Source organism: Cottoperca gobio, unplaced genomic scaffold, assembly GCF_900634415.1.
Source record: "Cottoperca gobio unplaced genomic scaffold, fCotGob3.1 fCotGob3_309arrow_ctg1, whole genome shotgun sequence".
NCBI lineage: Eukaryota > Metazoa > Chordata > Actinopteri > Perciformes > Bovichtidae > Cottoperca > Cottoperca gobio.
The window spans coordinates 148,664-167,601 of NW_021166919.1; the positions used below are offsets into that span (position 1 = coordinate 148,664).

At 39.8% G+C, this 18,938-nt stretch overlaps 2 protein-coding genes across 8 annotated transcripts in view; both read left to right on the plus strand.

Moving 5' to 3' along the window:
- Nucleotides 1–9,616, plus strand: part of LOC115005460 (receptor-type tyrosine-protein phosphatase mu-like) — a 134,748-nt gene extending 125,132 nt beyond the window's left edge. For all 7 annotated transcript variants that reach the window (XM_029427281.1, XM_029427282.1, XM_029427283.1 and 4 more), the window contains 5 exons: nucleotides 3,091–3,222; nucleotides 3,991–4,116; nucleotides 5,772–5,935; nucleotides 7,796–7,931; nucleotides 8,832–9,616. In XM_029427281.1, the coding sequence (XP_029283141.1) occupies nucleotides 3,091–3,222; nucleotides 3,991–4,116; nucleotides 5,772–5,935; nucleotides 7,796–7,931; nucleotides 8,832–8,885 (612 nt within the window). In that variant the 3' untranslated portion in view covers nucleotides 8,886–9,616. The remainder of the gene's footprint in view (nucleotides 1–3,090; nucleotides 3,223–3,990; nucleotides 4,117–5,771; nucleotides 5,936–7,795; nucleotides 7,932–8,831) is intronic.
- A 2,361-nt stretch (nucleotides 9,617–11,977) lies between these two features.
- Nucleotides 11,978–17,146, plus strand: LOC115005463 (zinc finger protein 708-like). The gene is made up of 4 exons (XM_029427289.1): nucleotides 11,978–12,149; nucleotides 13,194–13,404; nucleotides 13,620–13,931; nucleotides 15,283–17,146. Exons 3-4 carry the CDS (start codon nucleotides 13,631–13,633, stop codon nucleotides 16,710–16,712), a joined length of 1,731 nt encoding a protein of 576 aa, XP_029283149.1. The 5' UTR covers nucleotides 11,978–12,149; nucleotides 13,194–13,404; nucleotides 13,620–13,630; the 3' UTR covers nucleotides 16,713–17,146.
- The last annotated feature ends 1,792 nt before the right edge of the window (nucleotides 17,147–18,938 follow it).

The following is an 18,938-nucleotide window of genomic DNA, read 5'->3' on the forward strand; positions in this document are numbered from 1 at the left end:
ACCTTCTGAAGACTGATGCGGGAAGACTGGCTGACAAATTCTATCATGTCATAGCATTCTCTTCTGCAAGTACTAAAATCCGGGGAGTGACCATAGTGGCTAAGCGCAAATTAAATATCAAAGTTTTAGATGTATGGGCGGACACAACAGGCCGGATAACTATCGCAAAAGTCGAATATTCTAATAGGAAAATTGCACTGGTCTCAGCATATGCTCCTAACTCATTTGAGGGAGATTTCTATAATGTGCTCACTACTGCAATGTTGGAGTTGACAGACTACTCGTTTATAGTGGGGGCCGATTTTAATGCTGTATGGGACCCAGCTATAGATAGATCACGAGGCTTTGAGACAACAGACCAAAGGAGGGCTTCTACCGCCCTGCGTGCATGGGCTCACGATACAGGGCTAGTTGACCAATGGCGCCTGATTAACCCCTCTTCGAAATATTTTTCTTTCTTCTCCTCCAGACATAAGACCGTCAGCTATGATTTTAACAGGCAAAACTATCTTGTTGCTTTTTTCTGTAGCAAGGTCATCCAGACAGTACTGCCCCTTAAGTCCAGGGCTCTTCGCCCTCTTGCTCGAGCCACTGGCCCAATTTATTAGACAATCACAGGACATTATCCCCATTTCTATCCGAGGCTCGCATCATCACATTGCCCTTTACGCAGATGATGTACTGATTTTTATGCAGAACCCCTCAGCGTCTACAACTCGTCTGCTTAGTGTAATAGAGGAATTTGGCTACCTATCAGGTTTTAAGATTAATTGGCCCAAATCTGCATTTTTGCCTCTCAACGACGCTGCCAAATCAGCTATTCTCCCTGCAAACATTCCTGTGGTAAAACATTTCAAATATCTTGGTGTTGAAATATTCCCCAACCTCAACAAGACTATAAAGAATAATTATATGGACACGTACAACAAGGTTCTCCAGGACCTCAATAGGTGGTCGAGCCAGCCCAACTCACTACAAGCCAGAGCATCAATAATTAAAATGAATATACTGCCTAGAGTTAATTTTATCAGCTCAATGCTTCCTCTATCGCCCCCCATTGGTCATTGGCAGAAACTACAGTCGGCAATTTCAAAATGTATTTGGAACAACAAGCAGCCTAGACTTAAAATGTCCACTACTCAACGGAGGAGACTTGATGGGGGACTGGCAGTACCACATTTTAAATTGTATTTCTGGTCCTTTTCATTAAGACCTTTGCTTAATTGGTTTGATCCCAAAGCTGTGGTTTCATGGCGTGCTTTAGAAGAGGAGTTAGTCTCCCCATGGAGACTTCAGGACATAATTTACACAAACATATCTATCAAACAATGTCAGCTTAGGTTAGGCCCTCTGATTACTCATGTTATTCAGACTTGGCGAAACGCACAGAAATGATGCTCTATTCAATGCCTCTGCATCTCAATTCACCAATATTTAATAACAATCAATTACTCATAGGGCGAAGGCCTATTCATTTTTCCCAGTGGGGGAGGAAGGGTCTTCACACCTTGGGAGATATTTACAGTGACAGTGGTCTCCGCTCTTTTCAGGACCTTCAAGGCTTTTATCTACAGCTTAGGGCAGCGCTTAAGGCTTATGGGGTTCCGTGGGATCAACATTTAGCACGGAATCCTTTCCACAAACTCATCACTGATAGAAGAACTTCCAGGGGCTTTGTCTCTATTTTTTCCGCTTTTTGCCCGCTTTTGGAACAGGGTCTCCTCTAAGTTGTCCGACATATTTGCTTTGACTGTACCGGTATCTGTGTTTTTCTTTTGAATTACTTATCTCAGCTGCCGGCTACTGGGTACCAGAAAAGACCTCTCTATGCTGGCCTTACAGCTGCCAAGAAATTGGTTGCTATGAGGTGGAAACAACCAGACAAGCTCTCAGTGACCTGCTGGTTACTAACATTTCTTGATCTTGTACATGGAGCTGTCCACTGTACGTGTGATTGGAGTTAAGGAGTCCAATATTGGTTTATGGGTATCGACAGCTGAAAAATTGAAGGAGTGGATCTAACCATCTTAACTGACATATTTGTTTGCAGTCATTGGTCCTGAGAGGTCCTGGGATGGTGGGAGGGTTTATTATTATTATTATTAATTTATTTTTCTTACTTAGTTTTGTCCTCTTGTCTAATTGTTCATATCGTTTGTTATTTCTGTATTTTTTGTAATTTGTGTTGTATCAGTTGTGATTGTACATTGTATTTTTCTAAATGTGTATGAAGATTTGATCCAAAAAAAAAGCTTGTAATTAATTAGATTCATTTTTTTAACAGCCCTAATATATATACATATATGTATATTGTTATTATATATATATACTACCTAATACCTAATATATATATATATATATATATATAAATGACTATAAATAATAATAATGATTATTATTATAATAATAATATTAATATTTATAATCATTTCAGCTTCAATAGTATATACATAATACTTTTAGTAGAAAGTCTCACCAGCGACAGGAAGTGTGAAGTTATTGTGACCTACAATCTTTTTGCATTGTCCGAGACAAATGAACTAATGAATAGAATATAAATATTGCACAATTACATATAAAGTCAATGAAAAGACACAAATAGCGACACGAGTGACTCATGTACTCTTACTATGATGTATTCACGGCAGTTTAAGCTGTTTGCACTCAGACTCAGCTACATCACGGAGAAATGTGTTAATGTGTTCAAACCGCATCAATAAACATTAATTAACATTTCTATTGCAACACAAATCACTTAATGTCATTTCTTATTATTCTGCTTATGTTTATTTGGGGGATAACTACAGATCCCATGATGCTTTGGGGAATGTAAATAGGAGATTTTATAAATATTTTCTGATGCTGAAGGACAGGAAGTAGATTCTGAGTTAATCGGGGTTTAGAAACACGCTATTGTGCTGAACATCCATTAGAACATCCCACCAATAAACAACTCTGTCGTCACGGCAACCACCCGAGTACCTGATCTGTGTATATGTGTGTGTGTGTGTGTCAGCTCCTTTTATATTGAAGCTGAGAGACAGAAAAGTACGATCAGCTCCTTATATGGGCGTGTGTTCACTGTTGCAGAGCTACAAGCAGCCGTCGGCGTTCATCGTTACCCAGCATCCTTTGCCCAACACGGTGAAGGACTTCTGGCGTCTGGTCCTCGACTACCACTGTACGTCCATCGTCATGCTGAACGACGTCGACCCCGCACAGGTACACACACACACTCACACTATAATAAATTATAGACGGATTAAAACAGCATCAACTTTAACGTTTCCAAATTAACTAAGTTACTTTTAATGAACTTATCAGAATTATATAAAATTAAATAATAATAACTAAAGAAAGGAATTCCCCAACATTAGCTCTGAGTTTGACTTGAATTAGCTTTCAGTTAACAACTGAATAGAAACAGACAGAAATTGAAATATTTGATTGTACATTATAAACAACTCCACAGTGGGTTAGGGTTAGACGATGGATGGATGGACATTATAAAAAGTTAATTATGCTCACACGTTTATACTCATACACATTAAGAAATATAAACATACACATACAATGCCCACAGAAAAGAATGCAGTGAAACAACAAAATAGAGAAAAGAAACAAACACAAAACAAACCTAAAACAATTCCTCTTTTAAGTTTGCTGACTGGAAATTATATATTACGATACATGATTGTTAGTGATATAAGAAATAGTGCATTGGTCCATATATTAGGAAATAATCTGTCAACATCAAATAAAGTTTTACTTGCAAGACAAGACACAAAAACTCAGAATGTCAGATCCCCGGCAGCCTATAGCAGTATAACTAGGGGCTGGTCCAGGGATGCCTGAGCCAGCCCTAACTGTAAGCTTCATCAGAGGAAAGTCTTCAGCCTGCTGTGACATGTGGAGGGTGTCTGCCTTCCCAACACAAGAATGTGTGTTTGTAGAAATGAATGGAAATCAATTAATCTGTCTGTCGCTCAGCTGTGTCCTCAATACTGGCCGGAGAACGGCCTCCATCGTCTCGGCTCCCTGCAGGTGGAGTTTGTCTCTGCAGACCTGGAGGAGGACGTCATCAGCCGCATCTTCAGGATCTACAACACAGCCAGGGTGCGTTTCTTTTACACTCTGCGACGTCCCTCTATGGTTAATGTCACTTTGAGTGACTAAGACGATAAGTGATTTCAGCTCACCTGATATCTGTTTTCAACAGTTTCCAGTGACTCTAACTCCTCGGTTATGGTGTGCCTCAGGGCTCCGTTCTTGGCCCCCTTCTGTTTTCTGTATACATGCTGATGATCTTAGATAGAATCGATAGAATGGGATGAAACCCTGTTTTTAATGGTCACAAATGCAGAGCACACAGCACACACAGTGAAATGTATTCTCTGCTTTTAACCCATCCTAGTACCAGGAGTCTAGTACTAGGAGCAGTGGGCAGCTCATGTACAGCGCCCGGGGAGCAATGGGAGTGAGGGGGGAAGGGGGATGTCCGGTGCCTTGCTCAAGGGCACCACGGCAGGGCAGGACGTGAACTGGGACTTCTCCAAGTAGCAGTCACTTGTTAGGTCTGGTCAGTGACTTGAACCAGCAACCCTACGGCTCACAGTCCAAGCCCCTACTGACTGAGCCACTGTCGGACATTTGGCGAGGTTATTCACAATCCTATTGTGTTTTAACATTTTTACGCTGACGACACTCAGTTATATACTGTTAAAACCCTCAGACCCTAACACCCCAGCAAATATCCGATCTTTACTGATGTCTTTCTGGTCGCGCCCCCAAATTCTATCAGCTCTCTTGGTGCTAATCTTAGCGGCCTGTCAAGTAACGTAAGCAGGCTGCGAGGAACATTTGATGCAAACCTTTGTTTTGAACATCAAGATTCTGCCAGCTCAAGATAATATCTCAAATTCATTCATTCATTTTTATCAATTGCTGCAAAAAGTTGTAACAGGAGACGATTATTATTGTAAAAACTCTATCGCATGGTATGGACCTAAAGAGGACTCAACTGGACCTGAACCTGGACCTGGTCTGAATCTGGACCTGGTCTGGATCTAGGTCTTGGTCTTGACTCGGACTCAACTGGACCCGGTCTTTGAAGTTGATGTTAGCTCACTAACTAGCTAACTTGCAGACAATGTGAACAGACTCCACCTGACCCCCTTTGCGCCCTCAGGTTTTCAGGGCGTGTTTGATTTTTGTCTGCTGAAGTTCAGCCTGTTTTTGATCCAAACCTTCGTTTCTTTCCTTTTTCACTAGATTTAGATCAGATGCATTTAATTTAAAGCCTCCTCACCCCCGTCAGGCTGATTTTAGGTTTTGATGCGTTTGATTTGTGCCTCGTTTCCTCCCTGTGTCTCACTGAATTTGGGCTGTGTTTGATCCAGTCACCCCACCTGCCTCCCTGTGGCAGGTCGGATTTAGCTTTCAGTGCATTTGATTTGAACCCTTTCTCCTCCCTGTCGACTCACATTTAGGTTAGGATCAGTTTATTCCCCCCCCTTCAGTCTCCTTTCCATCTTCTTCTCCTTTTGTTTACCTATCTTACCTCCTTTCCTTTCCTATCTCCTTTTCTTTTTCTTTCCTTACCTGCTCCTTTCCTCATCTCCTCTCCTTCCTCTCAGTGTTCAGGGTGTGTTTGATTTACTCACCCCTCCTTCCGTACATGATTTTACTTTGGGGTGTGTTTCTTGTCCCCACCCAGTTCTGCAGTTAGGGTGAGCTTGTTTTGACCCCCCTGTCCTCCCTGTGTCCCCCAGCCGCAGGATGGGTACCGCATGGTGCAGCAGTTCCAGTTCCTGGGCTGGCCAATGTACCGGGACACGCCCGTCTCCAAGCGCTCCTTCCTCAAACTGGTGCACCAGGTGGACAAATGGCAGGAGGAGTACGACGGGGGGGAGGGACGCACCGTGGTGCACTGCCTGTAAGAGAGGAGCTCTAACATATAATATACACTTATATACTTATATATACACTTATAATAATATACACTTATAATAATATATACTTATAATTATATACATTTATAATAATATACACTTATAATAATAATATACTTATAATAATATATACTTATAATTATATACATTTATAATAATATACACTTATAATAATATATACTTATAATAATATACACTTATAATAATATACACTTATAATAATATATACTTATAATAATATACACTTATAATAATATATACTTATAATAATATATACTTATAATTATATACATTTATAATAATATACACTTATAATAATATATACTTATAATTATATACATTTATAATAATATACACTTATAATAATATATACTTATAATAATATATACTTATAATTATATACATTTATAATAATATACACTTATAATAATATATACTTATAATAATATACACTTAGAATAATATACACTTATAATTATATACATTTATAATATACATTTATAATAATATACACTTATAATAATATATACTTATAATAATATATACTTATAATTATATACATTTATAATAATATACACTTATAATAATATATACTTATAATAATATACACTTATAATAATATACACTTATAATAATATACATTTATAATAATATACACTTATAATAATATACACTTATAATTATATACACTTATAATAATATACATTTATAATAATATACACTTATAATTATATACACTTATAATTATATACACTTATAATAATATACACTTATAATAATATATACTTATAATAATATATACTTATAATAATATACACTTATAATTATATACACTTATAATAATATATACTTATAATTATATACATTTATAATAATATATACTTATAATAATATATACTTATAATAATATACACTTATAATTATATACACTTATAATAATATATACTTATAATAATATATACTTATAATTATATACATTTATAATAATATATACTTATAATAATATATACTTATAATAATATACATTTATAATTATATACACTTATAATTATATACACTTATAATAACAGACACTTATAATAATATACATTTATAATTATATACATTTATAATAATATATACTTATAATAATATATACTTATAATAATATACACTTATAATTATATACACTTATAATAATATATACTTATAATTATATACATTTATAATAATATACACTTATAATAATATATACTTATAATAATATACATTTATAATTATATACACTTATAATAATATATACTTATAATAATATATACTTATAATTATATACATTTATAATAATATATACTTATAATAATATATACTTATAATAATATATACTTATAATAATATACACTTATAATAATATACACTTAGAATTATATACACTTATAATTATATACACTTATAATAACATACACTTATAATAATATACATTTATAATTATATACATTTATAATAATATATACTTATAATTATATACATTTATAATAATACACTAGTGTTTTGTCTCCATCTGGTGGTGAGAAAGTGAAACAGCAAGTTGACTGTGATATCTCCTCTCCTTGTCTCCTCTCCTTGTCTCCTCTTCCTGCCTCCTCTCATTGTCTCCTCTCATTGTCTCCTCTCCTTGTCTCCTCTCCTGGCCTCCTCTCCTTGCCTCCTCTCCTTGCCTCGTCTCCTTGTCTCTTCTCCTCTGCTCCTCACCTCGACTCCTCTCCTCGCCTCCTCTCCTCCTCTCTTTGCCTCCTCTCCTGGTCTCTTCTCTTCGCCTCCTCTCCTTGCCTCCTCACCTCCTCTCCTTGTCTCCTCTCCCCTCTCAGAAACGGTGGGGGTCGCAGCGGTGTGTTCTGCAGCATCAGTATAGTGTGTGAGATGTTGCGACAGCAGCGCTGCGTCGACGTTTTTCACGCCGTAAAAACGCTGAGAAACAACAAACCAAACATGGTGGACCTGCTGGTAAAACACACACACACACATTATTATTATTATTATTATTATTATTATTATTATTATTGATTTCTTATAAATTATTTCTTATTTATCATAACTTTAATGTGTTGTTTAGAATTAAACCAATTTAAATTTGATTATTAAACACAAAGAAGTATGTTATATAATATGTTAATTAGTTATTATTATTTTATATGTATATATGTACATATATATATGTATATATGTACATATATACATACATATATATATATATGTACATATATATATGTATATATATATACATATATATATATATGTATATATATATGTATATATGTATATATGTATGTATATACATATGTACATATATATATATATATATATATGTACATATATCTATATATGTATATATGTATATATATACACATATACATATATACATATATATATGTGTATATATATACATATATACATATATAGATATATGTACATATATATATATATGTACATATATATATGTATATATGTACATATATATATGTATATACATACATATATATATATGTACATATATATATATATATATGTATATATATATATACATATATATATATGTATATATATATATACATATATATATATGTATATATATATACATAATACAATTGTATTAACTTTAATTAATGCTATTTTGTTATAAACTAATTATATATATTTCTTATTAAAATATTATATACAGTATATAATATTTTTTAGAGAGATATTGCTGTAAATGTGTTCTTATTTTATTGTGCTTAACTTACAATTTCTATTCCTATTTAGTTTTATAAATTAAAAAATATATAATTTTATATATTTCTAAATATAAATCTTGCTTTAAAAATCTGTGTGTTGTTGTGACCTCTGACCTCTGTGTCTCCACAGGAACAGTATAAGTTCTGCTATGAAGTCGCTCTGGAGTATCTGAACTCTGCTTAGACCCAACAAGAGACACGGGGGGGGGCTACTACTGACTGAAGGAGGAGGAGGAAGAGAAGAAGAGGAAGAAGGAGAAAAAGGAGGATGAGAAGAAGAAGGAGGAAGAGGAGGAAGAGGATGAGAAGAAGAAGAAGGAGGAAGAGGAAGAGGTTTTTGCACTGCACATTGTTTGACTGAACTTACACCGTGTAATTTTATTTAGTTTTTTATTTGTCGTATTGAACGTGAACCTAAAAGAACCAAAACAACGAGACGTGAGGAGCTTCAGCGTCTCCGGGTTTTGTTTTCCTCTCAGAGCATCTGGTGCAGCCGACTCTCAGGATCTTTGTGAACTCACCTGGGTTAGGGTTAGGGTTAGGGCTAGGCTAACCCTAACCCTAACCCTTCAATAACCTCTGAGTGCCGCGTGCGTCGGCTTCTCTCATATTTCACTCGATTGTTTACATTTTCCGAATGAAAAGAACAAATCAACACAAGAAAGCGTAATTATCAGAAAATCTTTCAGAACTACAAGAAAATGTTCAGAATCATGAGGAAAGATTTCCTAACTCAGAAAATGCATTTTGTAATTACGAGAAACGAAGAGGATTTATCCTGAACGTCCAGAGACACAACAATCAGCTGATTGGTCAGACTAAACTCAAAGACCACTTCCTGTTCCATCATCGTCTGTAAAGATAAACCGTCCTCTTCTTCTTCTTCTTCTCCTTCTTCTTCTTCTTCTTCTTCTCCTTCTTAGGGGTGGATTATAATTCTTCTTTAGGGGCCTATGCGGAGAGTGAGGATCTTCGACTGAGGAAGTCTACTTGTATCCTGAAGTCTGGTTCCTTCTCTTCTCTGTTTCTCCTTCTTCTTCTTCCTCTTCTTCTCCTTCTTCTTCTTTCTCCTTCTTCTCTCTTCGTCTTCTTCTCTTCTTCTCTTTTTTCTTCTTCTTCTTCTTCTCCTTCTTCTTCTCCTCCTCTTCTTCTTCTCCTTCTTCTTCTCCTCCTCCTTCTTCTTCTCCTTCTTCTTCTTCTTCTTCTTCTTCTTCTTCTTCTTCTTCTTTCTTCTTCTTCGGTGGTGTTTCCCTGACGCTGCAGCTTTCTGTTTCCTCCTCAGCTGTCGAGCTGTTAATAATGTAAATACAGGAAGCAGAATATTTATTCAGTTTGTTCTCAGTGTCGATGTCGTCTCGTTCTCGTGGAGCCCAGAGACGATCGCGTGACGCCAAGAAACACCGCAGTCACAAAGAGCGCCATGCACAGTTCACACGTTCACACATTAACACTCTCATAAATTAACTCATTCACATTCACAGTCTCACATTAACACACTCACACATTCACACTCACACATTCACACTCACACATTAACACATTAACACGTTCACACTCACACATTCACACTCACACATTCACACTCTCACACATTAACACTCTCATGAATTAACTCATTCACATTAACACATTAACACATTCACACTCTCACATTAACACATTCACACTCACACACTCACACATTCACACTCTCACATTAACACATTCACACTCTCACATTCACACATTCACACTCTCACATTAACACATTCACACTCTCACACATTAACACTCTCATGAATTAACTCATTCACATTCACACATTCACACTCTCACATTAACACATTCACACTCACACTCACACATTCACACTCTCACATTAACACATTCACACTCACACATTCACACTCTCACATTCACACGTTCACACTCTCACACATTAACACTCTCATGAATTGACTCATTCACATTAACACATTAACACATTCACACATTCACGCTCACACATTAACACGTTCAAAATATTTCATTTGTGAAATTATTTCGTGATTAAGAGAAAATATGACATCATTACGAGAGAAAGAAATCCGTGAAAAGGAGGTAATATTTCGTAATAACGTGAAAGTATTTTGTGATTGCGAGAATATATTTCATATCAAACCCTCATTCTACCGCACACCAAACTCCCCTCTCAAATGTAACACTTTAGTTTCTAAATCCACATGAAGCACTCTTCACACCGGCATGAATAAAATCCAGCTCAGCGCTTATTTAAAGAGAAAATAGTCATTTTAAAGCTCCTGTTTCTTCCTTGGTGAAGAATAGGAGCACATGTTTCCATTAGAACTAGATGGTGACGGGTGTGTACGCGGTACGCCCAATTACTCAAAGCACATTTAAAAAAGCTGTTTTTTAAAGGGAGTCTGTGTGCTCCCTCCACATGAAACGTGACATCACTTCCTGCGTACTTATTCTCTGGAGTCCGTCCTCGTTAGCAGCCTGATGCTATGATATGTTCGGTTGTGGTTTTGATGTAATTCTGGTTATATATACGACTCTGTGGACGTACGGCTCTGGTGCTGCGAGAACATTATTGTAATGAAAGCTTTTATTTATGTTGTATGATTATAAAATACTGCAAATAAAAATATGTATACACTCTTCAACTGGTGTGTGTGTGTGTGTATTATATATTATATAATACTTATATATTATTATATAGACATGTATATTTAATATTTGAATATTTAATATATACATGTATATTTTATATTTGTAATGTCATTTAAACATGTATATTTTATATATACATGTAAATTATTTATTTTTAAATCTTCGTTTAAATTATTAGTATAAACTTCAATCGCACTTATAATGTTTTTATCATAAAATGTAGTTTTCTTTATCCTGTAATATGTATAATTAAGTTATACTAAAAAACTAAACCTAAGTAATATGGTTATATTTAAAGGAAACTATTTGATAGAGCTGAATTCATTATTAGATAAATCAATTAGGCCATCAACATAAAAAATAACTAAATAATAAAAAAGATGTATCATTTATCACTAATGCAGAACATCTTTTATATCACAGGAAACTAAATATATTTAGGTTCTAGAACAAATGTTGTGACTTGTTTCACTATTTTATATTATATTATTTTATAGAATAAAATATGTGTAAATCTTAATGAGCTGGTGCAGTTTAATTGAAATATCTGTGAATTACAGTTTGACCTGCAGGGGGCAGCATCACTTCGCCTCTGGCTACATCCTGCCGGAAACTGAAGAGCAGAAGAAGGAAGCAGCAGAAGAAGAAGAAGAAGTGTTTCCGGTGCGGCCTGTCGTTTCGGCGGTGGTTTGTTGTTAAGTCAGTTAAATCAGTTAACTTTGTTAGATTTGTGTGATTAAAACCCCCCCGGACACTAAACCCTCCTCGCGCTCCTTCTGAGCCGCTCAGCTCGCAGGTAAAATGGACACTTTAGTTTGTATCTGCCAGGTTTATGTGGCTAGCTGGTGTTAGCATTGCGCTACAGTTAGCATGTGAGCGCTATGTGACGGTAAATAAATAAAGTCTTTAAAAATACTTTTCTTCTGAGAAACTCATGAAAAGTTGACTTTTAAGGAATCTCACTGGACACCGCTACAAACAAATCATATTTGAGAATATTTTGTTTATTTATTATTCAAAGCTACACGAAGAAATAATTATTAACAACAAAAACAATAAGAAGAAAATTATTTACATTTAACTTTAAAATATGTTTTAAGGCATTGTAGATAAATATAGTCCTGCTGGCTTTCGGTCCTTTTTAGTGCTCCAAAGTAAATATAATATAATTCCTGCTTGAACCTAATATTAAGTTTCCTTTCACTTGATGTATGGATATAAAACCTTCCAAATAAAATAAAAACATAATTTCTATTATGACCAAAATCTTCTCTTCCGATGTTATTATTATTATTATTATTATTATTATTATTATTCTTTATAGGTAATTTCATATCTGGATAACGATATATATTAGTCTATAGCATGTTATTTACTAAATGCATATTCTAAATAACCTTATTAAAGTCTATTTTTGTACACTTTCTCATTCAATGATATAAGTGAAATTATATTTTAAAATATAAATATATACTATAGACATGTTTATATTGCCCTGCACTAATGTCTGTCTAGATAATATTTCCCTTAAAACACTTTTTATTTAATCATGTATAATTTAAATCATAAATACCAGATGATAGCTTTCATTTAATTATTTATTTAAATTATTGCTTTCATACAATAAAGGTCAAATTGTTTCTGTGGTTTAGTGTGCAGACAAATCATTTAAAACAAAGTTCACTAACTTATTGTAGTAAATTATAAAGTTATGTTCTCGTGCAGCTATAAGAATACGACTTTAGTTACTTCTACAACTGAAATGCAGACGCACTAAACATTTGCTCCATGAAGCTGCATGCGGGGGGCGAACACAGATAAACACGTCTTTCTGTTGCAGAGATGTCGTCTGGACTCCTGGAGCCTCCTGCAGAAGAGCAGCTCTGTGTGTTCCTGCTGAGAGAGGGGGGTGGGGGGGGGGAGGAGGAGGGAGGTGGGCTGCCAGTGGGAGAGTCCAGAGGACGGGGGGAGGAGGGAGGTGGGCTGCCAGAGCGACTCAGCAGAGAGGAGAGACGCTGCTGTCCAGGTCGACCTCAGCTGGAGACACACAGGTGAGAGAGACACACACACACACACACACCTTAGCACAGTAAGAGAAACTAAAAGGAAAAATAAGCAAATATTGAGAAAAAAACTATTAAAATAAAAAACGTGTACAAGAAACTCAAATATAGAAAACAAACAGAACTCGACACGTGGACGTGTACAGATATACGTACAGATATGCAGTACATCTGGATTAAGTTGCAAAGCTTTCTGTCTGCAGGTTCTTCTGAAATGCTGCTACAGTGTTTTGCAGTCAGACCGGATGGACCTGACGGGGGGGCCCTTCTGCAGCACTGCACCACCAACCGCACCAGAACCAGAACTATCAAACCCTCCAGGTCCCAGAGGAGGCTTCAGCGGTCCAACACTGCCAAACAAAGTCTTGCTACGCGTCGCCACCGCCGTGTGTCCCTTGTTACTAACCCCCACGAGGAGGAGGAGGAGGAGGAGGAGGAGGAGGAGGAGGAGGAGGAGGAGGAGGTGGTGGTGGAGGAGGACACAGGGGACCCCACCTGGACTCCACCTGATGGAGGTGAGTGAGGAACCAAAACTTCAAATATCATCAAATACACAAAAAAATATTTTTTTTTAGAAGAAGTACTATATTTATTTATATTTTATTTATTGTAAATAAATAAAATAGAAGTAAGATATTTTTTGCTTTTTTAAAATTTTCTATTTTAGAAATGTGTTTATACAACATCGCAAATTACACATTTGTCTGTGTTTACAGACTGTACATACGACACCCTCTGTCTTTAGACCCTCTGTCTTTAGACCCTCTGTCTTTAGACCCTCTGTCCTTAGACCCTCTGTCCTTAGACCCTCTGTCCTTAGACCCTCTGTCCTTAGACCCTCTGTCCTTACACCCTCTGTCCTTAGACCCTCTGCCCTTACACCCTCTGCCCTTACACCCTCTGTCCTTAGACCCTCTCTCTTTAGACCCTCTGTCTTTAGACCCTCTGTCCTTAGACCCTCTGTCCTTAGACCCTCTGTCCTTACACCCTCTGTCCTTAGACCCTCTGCCCTTACACCCTCTGTCCTTAGACCCTCTGTCTTTAGACCCTCTGTCCTTAGACCCTCTGTCCTTAGACCCTCTGTCCTTAGACCCTCTGTCCTTACACCCTCTGTCCTTAGACCCTCTGTCCTTACACCCTCTGTCCTTAGACCCTTAGACCCTCTGTCCTTAGACCCTCTGTCTTTAGACCCTCTGTCTTTAGACCCTCTGTCCTTAGACCCTCTGTCCTTACACCCTCTGTCTTTAGACCCTCTGTCTTTAGACCCTCTGTCTTTAGACCCTCTGTCTTTAGACCCTCTGTCCTTACACCCTCTGTCTTTAGACCCTCTGTCCTTACACCCTCTGTCTTTAGACCCTCTGTCCTTACACCCTCTGTCCTTAGACCCTCTGTCCTTAGACCCTCTGTCCTTAGACCCTCTGTCCTTACACCCTCTGTCTTTAGACCCTCTTTCCTTAAACCCTCTGACCCTCTCCAGGACGGACAGACTGTGATAGATGTCGTGTGTATAAATGCATTTATATGCACATTTATTACTTTATTCATTTATGATTGTATTTTTTATATTTTCAAAGAAATTAAATATTAATTTTAAATTGTTATGAAATGTCTTCTAATATTTTTTTATATGGTTTTATTTGGCAGAAAAATAGATACAAATATTTTATATTTATAATAATATAATTTATATTTTAAGTTGATTTAATTATTGTATTTTAATTGGTGATAACAATTATTTGTATTTTATTCCTGTTTATTTTTTTATATCTTTGAGTGAATTTGACTCTTTGACCTGCATCAGTTTAATAATTCAGTTGTATTATAAAGTTTTAACTCTTTACTCTCTTATATCTGCGCCCCGAACAGACGACTCCCCCCCGTCTGCCTCGGCTCTCGAGGATGTCCAGCCGGACTCAGAGTCCCAGCATGCACCTCTGTTGGCGGTGAAGCTGGAGCCGGAAATCACCATGTGTGAGGTGTGCGGTAAAGTGATGAAGAACAAGGCGAGCCTGGCCCGACACTCCTTCATCCACACGGGGAAGAAGCCGTTCGCCTGCCACCTGTGTGAGCTGCGCTTCAACCGCCGCGACAACCTGCAGCACCACCTGAACCGGCTGCACCCTAACGGCGTCGCCAAGCTGGAGAAGCAGCGCGAGGTGCAGGCGTGGCTGTGCGCCGCCTGCGGGAAGACCTTCAGCTGCCGGTCCCGGCTGAAGACTCATGAGGTCATCCATTCGGGCGTGAAACCGTACCGCTGCGACCTCTGCCCCAAAGCCTACATGAGGACCAACGACCTGGAGCACCACAAGAAGATCGTCCACGTGGATGGCGGCGCAGAGCCTCAGCAGGCGAGCTCGCTGCTCTGCGACTTCTGCGGCAAAGAGTTTAAGTGCCGGTCGCAGCTGGCCGTGCACTTCCAGACGCACACCGGAGAGCGGCCGCACCTCTGCGACATCTGCGGACGTAAGTTTGGCCGTCAGTACCAGCTGAAGCGCCACAAGATCCTGGTCCACGCCAACCGGCGGAACGGCGAGGAGAACCTGCCGCCCAACACGTCGTTCACCTGCAGCGTCTGCGGGAAACGACTAAAGTCTGAAGCGTTGCTCTCCGCACACTCCCGTATCCACTCGGGGGACAAACCTCACCGCTGCGGTATCTGTCTGCGCAGCTTCCAGCGCGCCATTTGCCTGAAGCAGCACCACGTACGCGTCCACCTGAGGGTCCGAGTCAACGAGGCGGCGCACGCCATTGGGCGCAGGAAGAGCACATCGTCGGCGAAGACGTTCCCGTGCTCGATCTGCAGCAAAGTTTTCAAGTTCAGGTCTCTGCTGTCGAGCCACTCGCTGATCCACAGCGAGAATCGACCGTATGGCTGCGACTTCTGCAGCCGCAGCTTCAGACGCCTCAGCCACCTGAAGAGACACCGCGAGGTCGTCCACGCCAACGGAGCGCGGCCGCCACAGACCTTCGTCTGCCACATCTGCGGCAAAGACAAGAAGTGCCGCTCGCAGCTCGCCAGGCACGTCATCATCCACACCGGGGAGCGGCCGTTCGCTTGCGACCTCTGCACCGCATGCTTCAACCGCCGTGGGAACCTGCAGCAGCACAGGAAGCGCATGCATGGCGTGGGGAAGTCACCCGCAGAGGAAGCTCCGCCCATCCTGTTTGATGACGACATGACGCCCGCTCTGACCTACAAACAGGAAGAGACTGTGGTGGCTGTGGACGCCGCAGCTGAAGGCTGTGAGGCAGCGGCGAGCGACGACACGGACGCCGTTCAGCAGCTCGTCACCTGAACACCCCCCCCGCATTTCTTCTCAACTTTGAACGTTAACGCTGATGAAACTCAAACAGACCACGTGTCCTCGTTCTGCCACAACAACATTGGTAACGTTGGCAGAAATTTGCAGAACCTCCTTAGGTTCTGCTGACAGTGAAACGGGTTCTTGTTCTACGTTCTGTTGGAACGCTGCGACACATCTGAGATCAAATATCAATTTCCCCAAATTGTTTCGATTTTTAAAGGAGAATTAAAGACGTCAGAAACTAACAAACGGTTCTTTTTCTCACGTGATCCTCAGCATGTAGAGTCTACCGCCTCTCCTTGTTTCCTCTAGGGTTATTGCTTTGGAGGGGGGCTCACCGTGTGTGGGGCGGTTTCCATATAGCTCTCTCTCTCTCTCTCTCTCTCTCTCTCTCTCTCTCTCTCTCTCTCTCTCTCTCTCTCTCTCTCCTCTCCTTGTTTCCTCTCCTCCTCCTCTCTCCTTGTTTCCTATCCTCTCTCCTCCTCTCCTCTCCTTGTTTCCTCTCCTCCTCTCTCCTCTCCTTCTTTCCTCTCCTCCTCTCTCCTCTCCTTCTTTCCTCTCCTCCTCCTCTCACCTCTCCTTCTTTCCTCTCCTCCTCCTCTCACCTTGTTTCCTTTCCTCTCGTTTCCTCTCGTTTCCTCTCCTTCTTCTCTACTCCTCCCCTTCCCTTCCTCCTCTCCTTGTTTCCTTCTCCTCTCTCCTCCTCCTTCCTCCTCTCTCCTCTCCTTGTTTCCTCTCCTCTCGTCCTCTCTCTCCTCTCCTTGTTTCCTCTCCTCCTCTTTCTCACCTTGTTTCCTCTCCTCTCGTTTCCTCTCCTCTCATCTCTTTGTTCCTCTCTCCTCTCCTTTTTCCTATCCTCCTCTCTCCTCTCCTTGTTTCCTAACCTCTCTCCTCCTCCTCTCCTCTCTCATCTCCTTGTTTCCCTCTCCTCTCGTCCTCTCTCTCATCTCCTTGTTTCTTCTCTCCTCCTCCTCTCCTCTCTCCTCGTTTCCTCTCCTCCTCCTCTCTCCTTGTTTCCTATCCTCTCTCCTCTCCTTGTTTCCTCTCCTCTCGTCCTCTCTCTCCTCTCCTTGTTTCCTCTCCTCTCTCTCCTCACCTCTCTCTCCTTGTTTCCTCTCCTCTCGTCCTCTCTCTCCTCTCCTTGTTTCCTCTCCTCCTCTCTCACCTCTCATCTCTCACCTTGTTTCCTCTCCTCGTTTCCTCTCCTCTCATCTCTTTGTTTCCTCTCTCCTTTTTTCCTATCCTCCTTTCTCCTCTCTCTCTCTCTCTCTCCTCTCCTTGTTTCCTCTCCTCCTCCTCCTCCTCTCTCCTTGTTTCCTATCCTCTCTCCTCCTCTCCTTGTTTCCTATCCTCTCTCCTCCTCTCCTCTCGTCCTCTCTCTCCTCTCCTTGTTTCCTCTCCTCTCGTCCTCTCTCTCTCCTCTCCTTGTTTCCTCTCTCCTCCTCTCTCTCGCCTTGTTTTCCTCTCCTCCTCTCTCCTTGTTCCTATCCTCTCTCCTCCTCTCCTCTCCTTGTTTCCTCTCCTCCTCTCTCCTCTCCTTCTTTCCTCTCCTCCTCTATCCTCTCCTTCTTTCCTCTCCTCCTCTATCCTCTCCTTCTTGCCTCTCCTCCTCCTCTCACCTCTCCTTCTTTCCTCTCCTCCTCCTCTCACCTTGTTTTCCTTTCCTCTCGTTTCCTCTCCTTTCTTCTCTACTCCTCCCCTTCCCTTCCTCCTCTCCTTGTTTCCTTCTCCTCTCCTCCTCCTCCTTCCTCCTCTCTCCTCTCCTTGTTTCCTTCTCCTCTCTCCTCCTCCTTCCTCCTCTCTCCTCTCCTTGTTTCCTCTCCTCTCGTCCTCTCTCCTCTCCTTGTTTCCTCTCCTCCTCTTTCTCACCTTGTTTCCTCTCCTCTCGTTCCTCTCCTCTCATCTCTTTGTTTCCTCTCTCCTCTCCTTTTTTCCTATCCTCCTCTCTCCTCTCCTTGTTTCCTAACCTCTCTCCTCCTCCTCTCCTCTCTCATCTCCTTGTTTCCTCTCCTCTCGTCCTCTCTCTCATCTCCTTGTTTCTTCTCTCCTCCTCCTCTCCTCTCTCCTCTCCTTGTTTCCTCTCCTCCTCCTCTCTCCTTGTTTCCTATCCTCTCTCCTCCTCCTCTCCTCTCCTCCTCTCCTTGTTTCCTCTCCTCTCGTCCTCTCTCTCCTCTCCTTGTTTCCTCTCCTCCTCTCTCACCTCTCATCTCTCACCTT